At 46.7% G+C, this 18,681-nt stretch overlaps 2 protein-coding genes across 5 annotated transcripts in view; one reads left to right on the top strand and one right to left on the bottom strand.

The window, feature by feature from the left end:
• The first annotated feature begins 327 nt into the window (after positions 1-327).
• LOC136793304 (uncharacterized) lies at positions 328-3,944 on the top strand. Its single transcript, XM_067022454.1, has 2 exons — positions 328-1,206; positions 3,681-3,944. The coding sequence occupies exons 1-2, from the start codon at positions 574-576 to the stop codon at positions 3,888-3,890; spliced, it is 843 nt and encodes a 280-aa protein (XP_066878555.1). The 5' UTR covers positions 328-573; the 3' UTR covers positions 3,891-3,944.
• A 1,833-nt stretch (positions 3,945-5,777) lies between these two features.
• CSMD1 (CUB and Sushi multiple domains 1) overlaps positions 5,778-18,681 on the bottom strand; it is a 1,661,506-nt gene continuing 1,648,602 nt past the window's right edge. For all 4 annotated transcript variants that reach the window (XM_067022449.1, XM_067022447.1, XM_067022448.1 and 1 more), the window contains 5 exons: positions 18,333-18,494; positions 14,873-14,985; positions 14,029-14,116; positions 6,113-6,245; positions 5,778-6,023 (listed from right to left, as the gene is read on the bottom strand). In XM_067022449.1, coding sequence (XP_066878550.1) covers positions 5,864-6,023; positions 6,113-6,245; positions 14,029-14,116; positions 14,873-14,985; positions 18,333-18,494 — 656 coding nt within the window. In that variant the 3' untranslated portion in view covers positions 5,778-5,863. The remainder of the gene's footprint in view (positions 6,024-6,112; positions 6,246-14,028; positions 14,117-14,872; positions 14,986-18,332; positions 18,495-18,681) is intronic.

Genomic DNA, 18,681 nt, shown 5'->3' with positions numbered 1-18,681 from the left:
GAATAAGCCCCGGAGTCCTGGACCCCGTGGCCGGTGGGTGGGGACCCTGTGCGACCCTGTGCACAAGCCCACCCAGGCCCCCCGCGCAGCGCTGCCGAGCGCGCGCTGCCCTTGCGAGCCCAGCGCCTCCGTAATGAAGAGCCTCCCCGCGGCTGCCCTGTGACCCTCGGCGGAGCCTGCGCTCTGGTCGCCACCTGCGCGCAAAGGCCGGAACGCAGCTGCACGGCGTTGACTGCATTCGGCGAGGGGCGCCGCGCTTAGCCACCCCCGGCCCGCCTCCCTGGAAGCTGGGTCCGTCCCGAGACCCGGAGCCCGGAGCCCGCAGGCGCCCAGGGCAGCCGGGGGCTGAGCCCCAGGGTGGGCGAGCCGGAGGCGCCTTCTCAACCGGTTCCGCTGTAGCTGCGTCCGCGGGCTTCCTGCGCAGCGGCGGAAGCGCCGAGGTGACTGACTTAAGAAAACGGAAAAGGAATTCCGGAAAGGTGTGGGGTGGGCCCAGGGTCAAGAGAACGGCGCAGCGCGTGGCCCGGGGAGGAAGCGGCGGAGACGAGTGACGGCTTGGCTCTGGGACGACGGATGCTGGGGGACCCGGCAGAGAGGGCGCACGTGTCCCGGGCGTGCCTCACGCCCCTCCGGGCTCCAGCCCCTGCGAGGGGGCCCCGGCTCAGGGAGGCGAGGAAGCTGCGGCTGACACCCCACAATATGACGGTCACGGTGAGAGCGTTCCCGGGGGTCGTCGCCGGGCTCTGCTGTCAGGCGAAGAGGGCCCCGGGCCGGGTTCCCCAAACGGTGACGTCCAGAGAGGCGGGCGCTGCTGTTCTGGGCTCCTTTGCCTCCGTGAGACCCCCGTCGTCCTGTGAAAGCTGCCCAACCCAGACAAGGAGCAGGTCAGGTTTCCTCCAGCGCTGTCAGGAGCCACAGCTGGGGACGAAGGGCCGCTTCCCTAGGCGGTGGGCTCGCGGCCGGGCGGTGGAGAGTGTGAAACTCACGGGCCTTCACAGGAAGGGGCCAGAACGAGTGTGCGAGCCCCACAGCTGGTTCCGATTCAGCGGCTGTTGGAGGACCTCCTCGGGGCTGGGCGGGCGGCCACATCCCAAACCCTCCAGCCAGACATTAATTCCCGGTCAGTCTTCAAGATGCGGCCCGAGGCGGCGGTCAGCGAGGAGTGAACTCTCACGTGCTGTCAGGTTGTTGGACAGGCTAACACAGGCGAGTCGCGGCGCTCCCAAATGTATCACATAGGAGCAGTGCTGGGGATATTACAGCTATCACACGCAGTGTTTATTTCTCCTGAAATTAACTTGTGGTCATTGTTTACCAGATGCAACAAAAAATATATTTACAGTTAGAGTGACAACATTTTTAATTGCAGAAAAAGGGAACACTGATGAATTTAATCACGATTTTTTGGTGAAAAAGAAGAATGTTAAAGCAAGGGAAAACTGGCCTCTAATATCAGCATTGCCAAGCTGTGCATACTTGGGTAATGTCACTAATGTCTCTGCATTTCGGCTTCGTCATCTATATAATCAAAGTGGTAAAACCTGCTTTGCTAGATTATGTTGAATGTATGTCGCCATCTGGAGCTGTGTCTGCTGCATAGTAGGTCCTAATCCTTAGCATTTAAAGGCATCCGCTGGTCCACTGAGACCCAGACTCTAGGTTGGATGTCAAAACTGTTACTTGGAGGCCACGCTGGGGCTATTATTTTGTTTATTGGTTTTTTATTTTGTAATAATTTGATTCTCAGGAAAATTAGTATATCGTTCCGCTTAACTGCAAGACATCCCACCTGACAGGCCACTAAGGACTCGGAAAGCACTGTTTCTCTCAGCCCAGAAGTGAGTGGGGAGCTGGCTGTAAAGGTGCTATGAGGGGTGATGCTCTGAGCCTTCTTCACTCGTGATCCTTGAAATGTTCCGTGAAATCTGTGTATCATTTTCTTACATGGCATTTTCAGTGTTGTGAAGGCTTACAGAAAGAACTCCCAATTTTTTAAAAAAAAATTATTTATTTTTGGTTGTGTTGGGTCTTCGTTGCTGCGCACGGGCTTTCCCTAGTTGCAGCGAGCGGGGGCTACTCTTCGTTGCGGCGTGCGGGCTTCTCATTGCGGTGGCTTTTGTTGCGGGGCACAGGCTCTAGGCGCGCGGGTTTCAGTAGTTGTGACTCGTGGGCTCTAGAGCGCAGGCTCCGTCGTTGTGGCTCGTGGGCTCTAGAGCCGCAGGCTCAGTAGTTGTGGCTTGTGGGCTCTAGAGCACAGGCTTCAGTAGTTGTGACTCATGGGCTCTAGAGCACAGGCTCCGTCGTTGTGGCTCGTGGGCTCTAGAGCCGCAGGCTCAGTAGTTGTGGCTCGTGGGCTCTAGAGCACAGGCTTCAGTAGTTGTGACTCATGGGCTCTAGAGCGCAGGCTCCGTCGTCGTGGCTCGTGGGCTCTAGAGCCGCAGGCTCAGTAGTTGTGGCTCGTGGGCTCTAGAGCACAGGCTTCAGTAGTTGTGACTCATGGGCTCTAGAGCGCAGGCTCCGTCGTTGTGGCTCGTGGGCTCTAGAGCCGCAAGCTCAGTAGTTGTGGCTCGTGGGCTCTAGAGAACAGGCTTCAGTAGTTGTGACTCATGGGCTCTAGAGCGCAGGCTCAGTCGTTGTGGCTCGTGGGCTCTAGAGCCGCAGGCTCAGTAGTTGTGGCTCGTGGGCTCTAGAGCACAGGCTCGGTAGTTGTGGCTCGTGGCTGTAGAGTGCGGGCTCAGTAGTTGTGGCTCACGGGCCCTAGAGCGTGGGCTTCAGTAGTTGTGGTGCATGGGCTTAGTTGCTCTGTGGCATGTGGGATCTTCCCGGACCAGGGCTCGAACCTATGTCCCCTGCATTGGCAGGCGGATTCGTAACCGCTGTGCCACCAGGGAAGCCCCCAATTTTTTTTATCATAAAAATTTAGGCTTGATTTTGGGTTGGAGGGAACTAAAAGCTCTCATTGACTTTAAGGCAAACACTGTCAAGAATTCTGTCAGCTTCCACATTGCTGTTCTCTGTATCATGGCTTTTCATAAATGTGCTACTTATTAACCATGACGGTGATGCTGTGTCTTGGGAAAACATCGACCCTCATTCTAAATAAAGTGAAAGCCCATCAATGACATGTTCATTCTCCTCCTTCCCTTCCAGAGACTCGCACGCACCTATTAAAGATAAAATAAATTCACACTGAAAAATAGAAATCTAAAATTAAATATTTAATTAGAACTCTGATTTGCTTTAAAGATAGGTGGCATTGCACAGGCTATATTACACTCTCTGTATAATTTTTTTTGACAAAAAGGATACTGTTCATTTTAACAGGTCACTTTAATATTAATACATGTGTAATAGGATCAGAACTGAACGTCTGCTAGAGATGGTACATTGTACATTATTGGGAAAATTACAGTTTTGTATTGTAAAAACATTTATTTTTTTAACAAGTTACCTACATTAATCAAAAAATTACAGCATATTTAATAATTTTACAAATTCTTCATAAAAAATATATCTCTGTACAAAAAGGTCGTTTGCACCTACTTCGTGTCAGCAGCATGTGGCGGGGTGGCGAGACGGATGGATGGGGGGTGGCGATGGTTTTCCTGATCGTAATGCCAGCGTCCTTTCCCCTTTTTTATAGTAGCTTTTTTTGTGGTTGTTTACAAAATACTTTACAGGAGAAAAAAATTATTGCAGCTAGCCTGAAGAAAGGCAAGATGTGTGGGACAAGCAGCAGTTTGAACAGCTCTGAAGCACAGAACCTGTCGGAGGGGCTCCTGCCCTCCACGCGCTCTGGCTGCTTCCGGAAAGAATCTTCCAGCCCGAACCCAGAGAGCGCACTTGCCGATGGCTTGAACAGGACCCTCCAACACCTCGCAGGAATCTGATTAACACTGCACACACCCTGGGAAGAAACTAGGCAGAATTCTCGCAAGGAAATTTCATGGAGTTTTTTTTTTTTTTTTTAAATAACATGCTCCCAACTGGCAACCGAGGACACTCTGACTTTGCACACAAAGGAGAATCACGTCTAATCTGATCTGTGGTTTCTGGTGTGAATGTATGTCCTGTCGTTTCAGGGTTTCGTAAGGTCGTTGACCAGCAAGCAGGTCGGGGATGTGGAGAGACATTAATTCAGACTCTGAAGTCAGCATTTTGCACCTAGTTTGAATGAGTCAAACCGCATATGTACACGATATTATATTTATCTATATGTATGTATATATATACACCTCGTATGTTCGGTAACCCTGTTCTCCCCTGCACACAAAGAGGCGCAAACCTCCTCCCGTTTCCTCTTTGTTTCGGCTCCCTGGGTGTGCTAGCAGCCTGGCTCTGGCTGGCCTCATCTGGCCTCAGGAGAAACCGCCAGGAGGACTCCAGGCTGCAAGACAGATCTCGGTCCTGTGGCCAGGCTGGCCAGAGGGAAAAAGCAGCAGAGAACTCAGCACTGTGCCCTGGAGTTCCTCGCTGCGGGGTGTGAAAGGCCGGGGGAACCAGAGGAGGTTGGCAGTGCCTCCTGACGGCTGCGCCCCTTCAACCGGGCAACAGAACAGTGAGCGCCCGGCGGGGGAGCGTGACTAAAGTGTTCGGATCGAAACGTCTGAAAGAACGAGCTGTTAGCTTGACTTTTTTGTTTGGTTTTTCACTTTTGAATTCTCATTGCCGCATCTTCTACTTCGTGTCTGGATCTTATCCACGTGGGGGGAATCACCCCTACTTTAATTTATACTGCAATTCAGAATTTACCTATGATGAATTTTAAACTTGAAAAGTCACTGAAATTTTCTTCCCATCTGGAATTATAAAGCATGAAACAAAAGACTAAGTGATACATAAATTATGTCATCGGGAAAGAAGAGTGGGTGTGACTTTTCCTTGCCTCTAAAGGAACACTTGATATTTGGATCCTGAACCTTTTCCACTGTATTCCGGGGCTACTGTGGTTCACGATCCTTCAACGCGATACCAGACAGTGATGGCAGCGAAAGGAAAAAAATCACAATGCGCAAGGGAAGACCGTGCTGTGAGCCCAAACCCACAGGTTCTGAGTGTGAGCGACTAAAATAAATTACTATTCACATCTGTACACGGCAAACAGAACATGCTGCAAACCTGCTCGGAAGTAGCGTGAGAGCGGCGATCTCGGGAGGTGACAGGACTAAAGAAAACACGTGGGAAATAAAAAGGCCTCTTTTTTTCCTCATCGGACATTTTCAGTGAATTCAGCACATCTATGAAGCTAAAAGAAAGCAATAATAAAATAAATCTCTTCAATACTCTTTTTCCTTTTAAAACCTGTGCCGTATCTGGGGCTGTGTTTTCTTTTTCTACCGCGCCAACTAAACCCTGCGGGTGGAATGCTTAGCTTGACAGCTTATATACAATGGAGAGTGTGTGGAAACCCCATGTGAATAGTTTATTTATCAGAATCTTAGTCATTCAGAACACACTAGTGCAAAAAATTGTGCATCAAAACTTCTGCAAGAGAACAGCTGAGTGGGAAATTTGCAGATGGCCCCGGGGATGGCCCCCGAGGTGAGCTGCGGGTCCCTCGAAGCTCGTCCGGGCTCCGCAGGGACGGCGTGAAGCGTCTGCAGGTGTGTGCGGCTACCAGAAAGGGGTCTCCTTCAAGAGGGCTTTTTTTTTTCCTCCAGAATATTCGTATTCATGGGGATTGAGAAAAACAAACCGGACCCATACGGCGGTGCCGCCGTGTGTCGCCGCGCCCGGAGGCCGCCGGGGGGGAGGCCGGCCGCTCCCCGGACGGGGCCCGGTGGCGGCGGCGGGGAGCGCGGAGCGGGAGGCCCCGTGGCCCCGTGCGTGCGCGTCGGAGGCGTGGCTGCGGGCGGCCTGGGCGCTACACCACGGTGCACACCGTGTTCAGGGTGGTGTCGAAGCGCACGGCCTTGGCCTCGGTGGGCTTCAGGTTCGTGTCGTACATGGGGTTCTCGAAGGAGGCCTGCCCGTTGCTGCTCTCGTGGCCGGCGTAGCCGTTGTACTGCACCTTCGGCCTCGCTCTGCGGGCGAGAGGCAAGGGGGCGGGCTGTCAGGGCCGCGGGGCCTCAGGAGGAGCCGCGACGGCCGCGAGCGGGGGTCGCCACGTTACCTGTGCTTGTGGAGGTGAAACGCGAGCCCGGAGAGAACGAGCGCGCAGAGCGGGGCCAGGATGGCGGCCGCGACGGAGCCGCTGCTGGCGCCGCGCTGGGGGCGCGCGGGGTCCGGAGCCGAGCTGCGGGCGCCTGCAAGAGAGAGCAGCCTTTAGCCTGCAGTCGGGCCCCGAGCGTGCGCTCCGCGGCGGAGGGGGCGGGGGGGGCGCAGGGGACCAGCCGGGGCTCCCTTCCCGAGGCCCGCCGTCCCCATGGCGAAGACGCGAAGCCCGCTTCCCGCCCGCTGGCGCGCGGCGACGCCGGGAGAGGCAAAGGCGCCGTCGCCCGACCTCCCCCGGGGCTGCGGACGCCGCGGGCGCGCGTCTCTCTGCGGGATGGGAGCGCCTGCTGTTGCCTCCTGCTCCGAGACGCAGCCTCAGCAAGATGTGCCACTGAAGTTCCGTAAAGAGCCCAGGGCGTCACACTCATCATAGGTGAGCATCAAGGCGCCATCTCCCTTTATTGGGCAGATTCCAAAATTCACTACAGAGTTGAGAAATGATCAAGGAATGCAACTCGGCTTATGAAGCAGCCTTCTATGAGGACACAGAAATACGATTTCTGTCAATCAGAAGGGAAGGCAGGTGTAAACATCTCAAACGTCACCAAGGTGATATCATCATTACCTCTCTGTGTCTGTGCAGTGGCAGATACATGCACGGCATTGAGAAACGTGCAAACATTAAAAATTCAAATCAGAAAGCATTTATTAACTGATTATTGCCAAATAATGCAGTTGATTCTTGAAGAATTTACTTATAAACTGCAATTTGAAATGTATTTGGCTTACTTGCATGGAACCACTCAATGCACGTTTGTGATCAGTCATCATTGGGGTCATCTGAATACAGCAGAATTGTTAGAAGCTGACCTTGTTTTAGAAGTATATTTCCTGAATTTATGGGATGTTTCTTGTTTTTTTATTTTTTGGTTTTTTTTTTTACAAACCACAGACACAAAGAAACAATCAAATATTTAAAATAATTAAATAGGCTTTTAAAGAAAAACATCTTGAACTTTCACATAAAAACCTAAAAGCATTATTTGTCATCTCCTTCAGCAGATGCAGGTGTTACGCTACTCCCCACCACCTTGAGCTCTAATATAAATGTATTTTACCCTGGATGTTGGCACTCTGTCAGTTAGCCGTATCTTTTGGCGACCCTTCTGTATCAGCACATACGAATCAGATTTAATTTTTCATTTCCAGACGCATTCACCGGCTGCCACGCAAGGGGAAAGCGGCACAAACTTGTTCTCCTGAATCTCAGCATCCGGGTGATGGGCACATAATGTGAGTAGAGTTAAGCCAATGGGAAGCTCCCCGCCGCCCCCAGGCATCGAGTTTGGCACGAGTGATGCAGAGGGTCCTAAGACGGTTTAGAATTGGGTCCTGAGGCTGTGGTGGGCTGGAGCCCTGGGGACCACATCAAGGGCTCCCTGGTGGCGCCTCCAGCCACCACCGGCCAGTCCAGGGGCAGCGCGCGGCAGAAACACACAGCCACCAGGGGTGGCGCTGTCCAGCAGGGAGAACCGCGGTGCTGCTCAAAGGGCACCAACTCCACGGTTTTGTCGTGGGAGTTCAACGTCAGATCTCCACTACTTAGAACAGTGCGTGGCACGTAGCTAAAGTTTCCCAGGACCCACATTTACTAGAATGGAAGCTGCATTACGCCAGGGCAGCTTTCTGGCCAGCTTTCCTCTTAGTGCCCGGTGCCTACAGTAGAACCTAGAACACAAGAGTTGCTCAATATATATTTGAGGAATGAAAAAATGGTGCTGTCTTTGGAGTAGTTCAACATCCGATGGTTTCCGTAAATCACCACGGCTCATTCTCCACGTGTTTCTAATTCTGTGCATCTCTTTGACTCATTCTAATCCATTTGTAGCCTGCTTAAATTAACCAAAGCTATTTTCTGTTATCTGCAAATAAGACTATATGTTTTTGGCCATAATAGATATCAGACTTCCAATTAATAAAATCTTGGATAATGGGCCTGCCACAGGAGACCTCACATCATAACACAGGGCAACATAAAAGGTCTTTGTGAATTAAACTCCTGACTTTACTCTGATATTATTATGCTGTCTGGAGCTCCTAGTTAATTTCAATTATTTACCTGTGTTTTAATAATTTAAAGGGTGACGCATGCACATGATAATTTAAATGGCATAAGCGGATATAGAAACAAATAACTATAAAGATGATGGAAATAAAGGGTCACTCCTTGCCCTTTGCACTAGTTTTCCTCTATGATTGAAGAGGTTTTTGTTTTTGCTTTTGTTTGTGTTTTAGTGTCCTTTTCACAATGTACTATTAATATGTATGATTGTTTCTCTTTTCTTACTTTCCTAAAGTATGGGGATACTATTTACATTTTTTGTATTTGGCTTTTTAAACGTAACCATATATCCGTGAGTTTCTTCCATCTGTGCATATGACTTTAATTGTTTTCACGTGTGCAGTATTCTATTAATCGGCTATGCCAGCATTTATTTAGCCAGTCTACTGCTGAAGAACGTTTAGGCCATTTCTAGGTCTTTTTCTATGATGCCACCGTGAAATTCTTTTTCTACAGCGATACATCAGCAGGAGTCTGAATATACAGGATAAATTCTAAGCAGTAGAATCATTGCCTAGCAGAATGTGTAACTTGTAGTGTTGCTAAGTCTTACCTGCTCGCTCTCCACAGTGGGGTCCCAGTTTCACTCCAACCACTGTCCGAGGAGGCACCTGGATGGCTGGACCCCATCTGCCTGCCACCCTCCTTCCCCTCCCTCTCCACCTCCCTCCTTTCCTTCCCTATTATTATCACTCCTCGCCAGTGAACCAAACACAGTGTGTAGTTATTTTCTCAGTTCCATTTCTTAAGAATGAAGGTGAGCATCTTTTCACATGATAGGCTGGGCCATTCACTTTTTTCAAAGAGCATTATTGAAAGAAATTCGCATACTACAGCAATCACCCTTTTAATGCATACATACAATTCAAGGGGTTTCTTACTATTAAAACTTGAGGGGTTTGGTGCTGCAAGGACCACCACAATCTATGTGAGAACACCGCTGTCTCCCCTAAAAGAAAGCGGTACCCTTACAGTCACCCCTCACGCTCCGCACCCCAGCCTCGGCTTTAGGCAACCACTCACCCACTCTCTGTCTGTATAGAGCCACCTGTTCTGGATCCGGCATATAAATGCAGCCAGACAATATGTGTTTTCTGGTGGGTGGCTTCTCTTTCTTAGCGTAATGTTTTCAGGATAAGATTCCATTGGGTGGATGCACCACATTTTGTTGCTCCATTCGTTAGTTGATGGACATTTGGGTGGTTTCTACATTGGGACAATTAGGAAAAACGCTGGTATAAACATTCGGGTTCTAACTTGTGCGTGAACTTGTTTTTAGTTCTGTTGCCTACACGTGTTGGAGTGGAGCTGCTGAATCTTGTGGTTATGCCATGTTTTACCTACTTGAACTACCAGGCTGTTTTCCGCAGCAGCTGCGCCACTTTTATCAGTACTTTCCTGCCAGCAAAGTACGAGCGCTGCGGTATCTGCACAGCTTTGCCTCCACGGGTTTCTTGTCTCTTTGATCCGAGCCATCCTGGTGGGTGTGAAGTGGTTTTGATTTGTGTCTCCCTAATGATCAGTGATGTTCAGGATCTCTTCATTTGCTTGTTGGTCATTCTCATGTCTTTGTTGAAATGTCTATTTAAATTCGTTGCCAGTGTGTTAGTTAGGTTATTTGCCTATGTACTGTTTAGCCGTAAGGGTTTATAAATTCTGGACACAAGTCCCTTGTTAGATACATGGCTTGCACCTTCTCCCATTCTGATTGGGTACGTTTGGGGGAGGGGACTCAATTTTAATGGGAAAACCAACTTATTTTTCAATTTCTTACACAAAATTTTGCATCGGAGTTTGTCTTTCAAACTAACTTGGTTTAATGTCCGTTTAATGATAATCACATATTTTTCCAGTTTATCTACTGACTGGAGACAATTAAGAGGTTGTTTATTTTTAACCATAAAAATAGAGTGTAGCCATAGTTCTTAAATGAATGGTTGTTGTTGAAGTATTACTTAAACATAGACGTTTCTAATTAGTTGAATGGGAGACTCGCTTGTGATTCAAATTATTTTGTGAGGCAAATTGTTTTTCCTGACAAGAAGCTCGTCATCACATGAGAAGAAAGATTACGTGTTAAAGCAAGCTGTTATTTTGTTAGATTAAAAAGAAATGGGGGGCTTCCCTGGTGGCGCAGTGGTTGAGAGTCCGCCTGCCGATGCAATGGACACGGGTTCGTGCCCCGGTCCGGGAAGATCCCACATGCCGCGGAGCAGCTGGGCCCGTGAGCCGTGGCCTCTGAGCATGCGCGTCCGGGGCCTGTGCTCCGCAGCGGGAGGGGCCGCAGCAGTGAGAGGCCCGCCTACCGCAAAAAAAAAAAAAAAAAAAGAAATGGGGCAAGGCAAAGAAAACTTGCAAGAGCAAAGTGCCGGTTTGGGTCAGGCTCATTGGATGAGTAAACGCAGACGTATCGTGCACAGCTTGCTGGGGTGTCCTTAGACAAAATTACTAGAGCGTGAGCATAGGGGAGAAAGGAGGGCTAATAACTACAGGGTTTGGCTCAGAGCAAAAGAAAACTTTACCCATCATTAGTGTTGGTCTGTTTCATTATCTCAAAATAATATAACCCCATTTAAAAAATCATCTCAGCCATCGCAGACATTATAAGTTAAAGCTCTTCTATTTAAAAGTTCTTAGCTTGGAAAGGTGGATTTAGAGTATTTTATGATTAAATGTCCCTTTTGGTCAAGGTTTTTGTTTTTTAAGCATGATATTATACAGGTTGGTATATATTTCATTTGGAATCCCCCGGTATATTGATTAAAGTTTTTTTTTTTTTTTTTAACATCTTTATTTGAGTATAACTGTTTTACAATAGTGTGTTAGTTTCTCCTTTACAACAAAGTGAATCAGTTATACATATACATATGTTCCCCTAACTCTTCCCTCTTTTGTCACCCTCCCTCCCACCCTCCCTATCCCACCCCTCTAGGTGGTCACAAGGCACAGAGGTGATCTCCCTGTGCTATGCGGCAGCTTCCCACTAGCTGTCTAATTTACATTTGGTAGTGTGTATATGTCCCTGCCACTCTCTCACATCGTCACAGCTTACCCTTCCCCCTCCCCATATCCTCAAGGCCATGCTCTAGTAGGTCTGTGTTTTATTCCCATCCTACCACTAATGTCTTCATGACTTTTTTTTTTTTTAAGATTCCATATATATGTGTTAGCATACAGTATTTGTTTTTATCCTTCTGACTTACTTCACTCTGTATGACAGATTCCAGGTCTATCCACCTCATTACAAATAACTCAGTTTCATTTCTTTTTATGGCTGAGTAATATTCCATTGTATATATGTGCCACACCTTCCTTATCCATTCATCTGTTGATGGACACTTAGGTTGCTTCCATGCCCTGGCTATCGTAAATAGAGCTGCAATGAACATTTTGGTACATGACTCTTTTTGAATGATGGTTTTCTCAGGGTATATGCCCAGTAGTGGGATTGCTGGGTCATATGGTGGTTCTATTTGTAGTTTTTTAAGGAACCTCCATACTGTTCTCCACAGTGGCTGTATCAACTTACATTCCCACCAACAGTGCAAGAGGCTTCCCTTCTCTCCACACCCTCTCCAGCATTTATTGTTTCTAGAGTTTTTGATGATGGCCAATCTGACCGGTGTGAGATGATATCTCATTGTAGTTTTGATTTGCATTTCTCTAATGATTAATGATGTTGAGCATTCTTTCATGTGTTTGTTGTCAATCTGTATATCTTCTTTGGAGAAATGTCTGTTTAGGTCTTCTGCCCATTTTTGGATTGGGTTGTTCGTTTTTTTGATATTGAGCTGCATGAGCTATTTGTAAATTTTGGAGATTAATCCTTTGTCAGTTGCTTCGTTTGCAAATATTTTCTCCCATTCTGAGGGTTGTCTTTTGGTCTTGTTTATGGTATCCTTTGCTGTGCAAAAGCTTTTAAGTTTCATTAGATCCCATTTGTTTATTTTTGTTTTTATTTCCATTTCTCTAGGAGATGGGTCAAAAAGGATCTTGCTGTGATTGATGTCATAGAGTGTTCTGCCTATGTTTTCCTCTAAGAGTTTGATAGTGTCTGGCCTTACATTTAGGTCTTTAACCCATTTTGAGTTTATTTTTGTGTATGGTGTTAGGGAGTGTTCTAATTTCATAATTCTACAGGTAGCTGTCCAGTTTTCCCAGCACCACTTATTGAAGAGGCTGTCTTTTCTCCACTGTTTCCTTCCCGCTAAAGTTTTTTTTTAATATTTATGTATTTATTTATTTATTTGGTTGTGCCAGGCCTTAGTTGTGGCAGTCAGGCTCCTTAGTTGCAGCTCCAGGTCTCCTTAGTTGTGGCATGCGAACTCTTACTTGCAGCATGCATGTGGGATCTAGTTCCCTGACCAGGGATCGAACCCGGGCCCCCTGCATTGGAAGCATGGAGTCTTATCCACTGTGCCACCAGGGAAGTCCCCGATAAAAGTTTTATGAAATGAATTCATCAGTGACAATCATCACCACATATTACACTTGTGTTCCTCCGACAGGTTGCTCTGGCATCAAATCCTACACAGCAATATTCCTCTCTATCAAATTAATGTTAGTAGCATTCCGTAAGCAAAGTATAAAGTAGTTGATACTATTCAGGAGAAACGCGGTGCTCATCTCATTACAAAAAAAATGCATCTTCCTATCTGTTAGTAGCAACACAAGTAAAGACGTGTGAAAAGAGCTTTAGCACAAAGCAAACCCTCATATTGACTCTTAATCTTCACAGCAACCAGGAACTGACTTCTCTACTGAGATTTCAGGTGAAGAAATAGGCTCAAGAATATTATAATTCATCCTAGATTACAAAACTAGCACATAGATGAGGTAAGCTTCACATCTAGTGATTGTTTTTCATACATTTTTCTTGTCTGATTACTGAGACGTAATCAAGTATTTGAGAAGGAGGTAAAGAAGGAAGACAGGCATATTTGCCCCATCTGTCTGTCTGTCTGTCTAGAGCAAACTTTTTTCTCATAACTAAGTCGTGAACACCTTTCCAAATCAATATGTTATCTTTGTTTCTTTAATGAAATATACTGAATTAAATTGTTTTCTCTTTAATGTAACACATTGTATAAAATTATTGATGTAAGCAATTTATTTATGATAGATGTGTGAGATACACAGATTATTGCTAATTTCAACTATTTAAAGTAGTCCTGCTGTAGACATACCTGAATATACAAAAAATAATGGTCACCCTTGTCTGATTAAAAATTTTAGGGATAGAACTGTCGATGAAAGAATCCCGTCAAATTGTACACATCTACGCATACACCCACCAAAAATGAACACCCAGGTGCCTGTTTCTACTGTCCACCCCAAATCATTTTTAAGAAATGCTGACATTCTCATAGCTGAAAATGATCTTTGTTGTCATAATACATATTTTTGAAGTTAAAGACCTTTTCATAGTTTGTTGGACATTTTAGTTAGTCTTATAATTTTCTTAAGGTAATGTAGTTTACTCTTTAATTGTGTTTCATCTTTGCTTTTTCCCCTTATTTCAAAATATCTCTTTGTATATTAACTCCATGTCTGGCATATTTATTGCAGCTGATATTGTCTATTTTGCTATTCAAAAGAAGGGTTCTTTTTCATCCAGCTGTAAAATATGTGAGTCTCTCCCATTATTTTTGTTTCTGTTTCGTTCAGAGTCATTTTCTTTCCCTCACACTCAGCTTAATCCTCTGAAGGCCAACCTGATATATGCTTTGAAAAACAACGTAAGGGCAGTGTACCTTGCCTTTCCAGCTTGAACTTCCCAAAATCTTTTCCATGTATGTCCCCTTGGAAAGTAAATCCTCCTCTTTCAACTCCGGATGACACCTGATAACGCATGAAAAGGAGAAAGCAAAATGCATAACAAGGATTAATGATAATCTCTTTTATCATAATATGAATATTATTTCTATTTAGAAAGTAAAGGTTAACTATTTAAAAAAATTTGTCATTCCTTCAAGTGACCCACTTATAGTTAGAAGTTGAAAAATACAGACATGAACTTCAACTAACAAATAAATTCCCTCTCTTGTTTTGATCTCAAAAATAGTAGTTTTTTACAACATATATATAGGTTAAGTACCCTTGGTAAACGGGGACACACATATGAATTACGTCAGAACCTACATTATGTAAAACTCGCTGTGTCACAACTACTGTCTCGTGTACCTCACGTGAGGCCGTTTACCCTCGAGTTAGATGATGAATTAAAGCAGAAGCAAAGGGTTAACTTGCAAGGAAGAAAGTGAAGGGGGCGTCTGAAATCTGTTGATCTGGGGATGCTCCCTTTTAGAACCTTCGGGGTGGTTACCAGTGGCCTTGGAAAGAGTTTGGCCCCCACCCTGACAGTGGGAGGTGGTCTGGGTCTAAGCTCTCCGGCAGGAACAGCCCAGTTGCTCCTGGCCAGTTTGTTTCCCATTTCAGAGACGGGTTTCTTCCATCACACAATGAAGGGGTGCAGTGGCCACGCAGCCTCCACGGGGGCGGACAGGAGCCGGCCAGGTCCTCCCGGAAGGAACCCCCCTTGGCGCCCCCAGCCCTGCGCAGACGCGGCGATTAGAAACCCTCCGAGGAAGTACTCACGTAACCATCGAGCCCCCAGTTGTCGTTTTCAAAGCTGCTGACAAAAATATCCACCGGGCCTTTAACTTGAAAAGCTTTCAGAAGTAAGTGGGCCTCCTCCTTCTTGTAAACGCCTGGGAAAGGATCCGGGGGTTATTCTTGCAACGTGGGAATGCTTATGAGTCAGTAAGGCAGGCATTCGATCCATGTGATTTGGAATATGGTACAGAGATGATAACGTTTTAAATCACAGAGATTAATATTTTTATTTTTAAATTTTAGCTTCAGTACATTCTTCCTAAAAATCACTTCTTATGAAAGTCCTTGTCTTATCTTTAAGCATCATCTATTTCACTCAATTCAACATCTTTACCCCACAGAAAGAACAAAAGTAATATGCATTCAGTTAATTAATTTTTTAAATCCAGCATTTTATTCATATTTTACTCACTTCTGAGGACAGGAGACCATAGCCTAGGGGATTAAACTACTGTGTATCAACTAAACAAGCTACGAGAATATATTGCACAGCACAGGGAATAGAGCCAATATTTTATAATAACTTTAAATGGAAATTCATCTATAAAAATCTTGAATCATGGGCTTCACGGTGGCGCAGTGGTTAAGAATCCACCTGCCAATGCAGGGGACACGGGTTCGAGCCCTGGTCCGGGAAGATCCCACGTGCTGCGGAGCAACTAAGCCCGTGTGCCACAACTGCTGAGCCTGCACTCTGGAGCCCACGCGCCACAACTACTGAAGCCCGCATGCAACTAGAGCCCGTGCTCCGCAACAAGAGAAGCCACCACAACGAGAAGCCCGCGCACCACAATGAAGAGTAGCCCTTGCTCGCCACAACTAGAGAAAGCCCACGCGCAGCACCGAAGACCCAACGCAGCCAATAATAAATAAATAAATTTATTTAAAAAAATACTGAATCACTAAAAACTGACAATTGTGATAAAGACAACTACGTCGAAAAGCCGCATGGGGAGTTAGCACAAAATTCGAAAATTTCAACATGGGACAAAAATAAATATTTCTAAATCAATATAAAAAAAGAGAGACCAAAACAATAACCCCAATACAGCTACTTATACAGATGAGCTGCACTTACTAAGAGGAAACGAGCGGCAGGGTGGCCAAAGCGTGATGGACATACTTGTGGAGCCCGGAGACCCTGGGCGTGAAGTGACTGACAGCCACACCTCTCCGCTACCCATGAGCTCCTCGGAATGACTGCTGAGTGGTATTGCCCAGGGTGTCACGGTGTGGCAAGGGGGAGAATGTGTTTGCAGCCACGGCTAGTTCCCTACTCAGAGGAGGAACTAAATTAATAAGTAAAGAAACAAACAGATATTAAATAATAATAATGAACCCAAATGTCTTCTGTGTAGAGAGGCAGGTTCAAGGGAAAATGATGCGGTTCGCTTCAGGGACTCCAGCAGTTCATTCCCAGCAACTCCCATTAGAGAAGTGAAACTAACATCACAGGAAGAGTCTCCACTGGCCCGTCACACAGGATGGAAGGGGACCCACGGACAAGAAGAGCCACCTAAGGACTTGACTTTGGGCTCCATCATGTCCACCATCAGCAGCTCTGTGTTTCTGGCATCCTGTTTAACCTCTAAAACTCTGAACCCCGCTTCTATATACTATCAGCAGAAATAAACTACATGTTAGGTGACTTTTATGGTGACTAAATGAGAGCGCCCAGCAGACCACCAGGGCCCCAGCTGGCCCTCCGTGGACGTTAGTTTCCCTTCCTCTTCCACACCCCTCCTCGTCAGGACGCACATGGCAGGTGGACTTATATCCACTTGGGACTCAGCCAGAACAACGCTTGATCCACCTGCTTTCCTAAATCCAAACCAGAGATCTCCCAACACTTATCCGTGGACATCGGTTGCAGCAAAATCACACTAGAGCATTTTCTTTGGGAAAAAAAATCCAAACTCCACGAAGAGAAATAAAATCTAAAGGGGATGGGTGAGCCTCAGAAATCTGAGTGTTTTACAAAGTCTCAGTTTATTCTGACACAGGACTAGATTTGAGCACCTGGTCTAAATCATTTATACACTTACAGGGTCAAGATGCAAAGCAATTTGGGGGCCCCTGGACCACGAATTCATAAATACGTACCTATTTAAAAATCTCTGAGTATGAATTATTTTTCTTTTCATAAATCCAGAGTATGTGTACCATTTTTAGATGTTTTCCCATCCAAGGAAGCAGGAAAGTGAGACGGGAGGGGTGGGGAGGAGTCCTGACCTGCTCTCATACTTTCTAGAGATGAATCTGTGTCTGTCTAGTAACTAGTGAGTGTGTGGGTGCCATCTGGGGGCCCCTTGGTGTTCAGAACCAGTGCTGGGGCTTGTGGACAACTCAGAGTCTGATCCCTTCAGGAGTCAGTCTATAGAAAAAGACACATGGCTGTCGGAAGTGAGATAACTGAAAAAACAAAATGCACTAGATTCAGTCATGAAGGTCATTCTGTGTCCTGGTGGTTGAGAGCCTGGGCTCGAGATTCTAATCGCTGAGATTCTGATGGCAGAGCTCAAATCCTACTTCTGTCCTATCCACTTAGCAAGGCCACTGAATTTCCCTGAGTGTCTCTCTTTTTTAATCAGTAAAAAAACAAAAAAGGTGTTTAATAAGAATACACCACAAGGGCTTCCCTGGTGGCACAGTGGTTGAGAATCTGCCTGCCGTTGCAGGGGACACGGGTTTGAGCCCCGGTCCGGGAGGATCCCACATGCCGCGAAGCGACTGGGCCCGTGAGCCACGACTACTGAGCCTGCGCGTCTGGAGCCTGCGCTCCGCAACGGGAGAGGCCGTGATAGTGAGAGGCCCGCGCACCGCGATGAAGAGTGGCCCCCGCTTGCCGCAACTAGAGAAAGCCCTCGCGCAGAAATGGAGACCCAACCCAACCAAAAATAAATAAATAAATGAATAAATAAGTAAATAAATAAATTAAAGACTCCTTTCCCTTGTACAATTCACATCCTTAAAAAAAAAAAGAATACACCACAAGATGGATATGTAAGAATGGAAAGGACGATATGTGTACAAAGCACTTAAAATAGCGTCTGGCATATAAATCAGAGCTATTGCTTTGTTAACTGAGCTACATCAATAAAAACTCACCAGGAGCAAATGAGTTGAAAGAGAGAGAGAGGGAGAGAATAGCAAAAGAATGAATTCTGGAGACATGAATACCTGGACATAAGTCTTACATCTTTAAGACGATCTGTGTGTCACCTTGAGCTCATTAATTCACTTTTGTGTACTGGCTTTGTAATGTTTAAAATGAGACGATAGTACCACCCTGTCACGGTTACTGGGCTGACCCAGTGAGATGCAGCAGACGCAAAGCAAGGTAATGTTAACCAGCACTTAGCACGCGTCGGTGCCCTCTCTGCGGGACGCCGGAGGGTCTGCCCTGCTCACATCCGGGTTCGTGAAGCCCCTCGGCACCTACCTGCCAACTTCAGCTCCCCCTGGGCGGCCTCAACGAAGGTTGCGTTCACCTTGCTGCTCGTTGCGTTGAACCAGTCCACAGTTAGGGTTGCAGGCTGTCTTTTCCCTAAATATTCATAATATCCCTTCCACACTGAGTGGATGAAAAATACGTCCGAAGGAACTGTGGGGGAGAAAAGACGACTGTTAGCCCCCACAGAAAAATTCCACTTCAATACCTAATACCCAGAAGGTGTGACGTTGTTCAGTAAGACAGCACAGCAGTGACAGTGCCGAAGACAAAGATGGTCTGTCTGCGTGTCCCTGCGCCGCAGGGGTAAAATCGGATGACCCGAGCAGAGAGCAGGGAC

This window comes from Kogia breviceps, chromosome 20 (assembly GCF_026419965.1).
Source record: "Kogia breviceps isolate mKogBre1 chromosome 20, mKogBre1 haplotype 1, whole genome shotgun sequence".
Taxonomy (NCBI): Eukaryota; Metazoa; Chordata; class Mammalia; order Artiodactyla; family Physeteridae; genus Kogia; species Kogia breviceps.
This window is presented reverse-complemented; position numbering and strand designations above follow the sequence as displayed.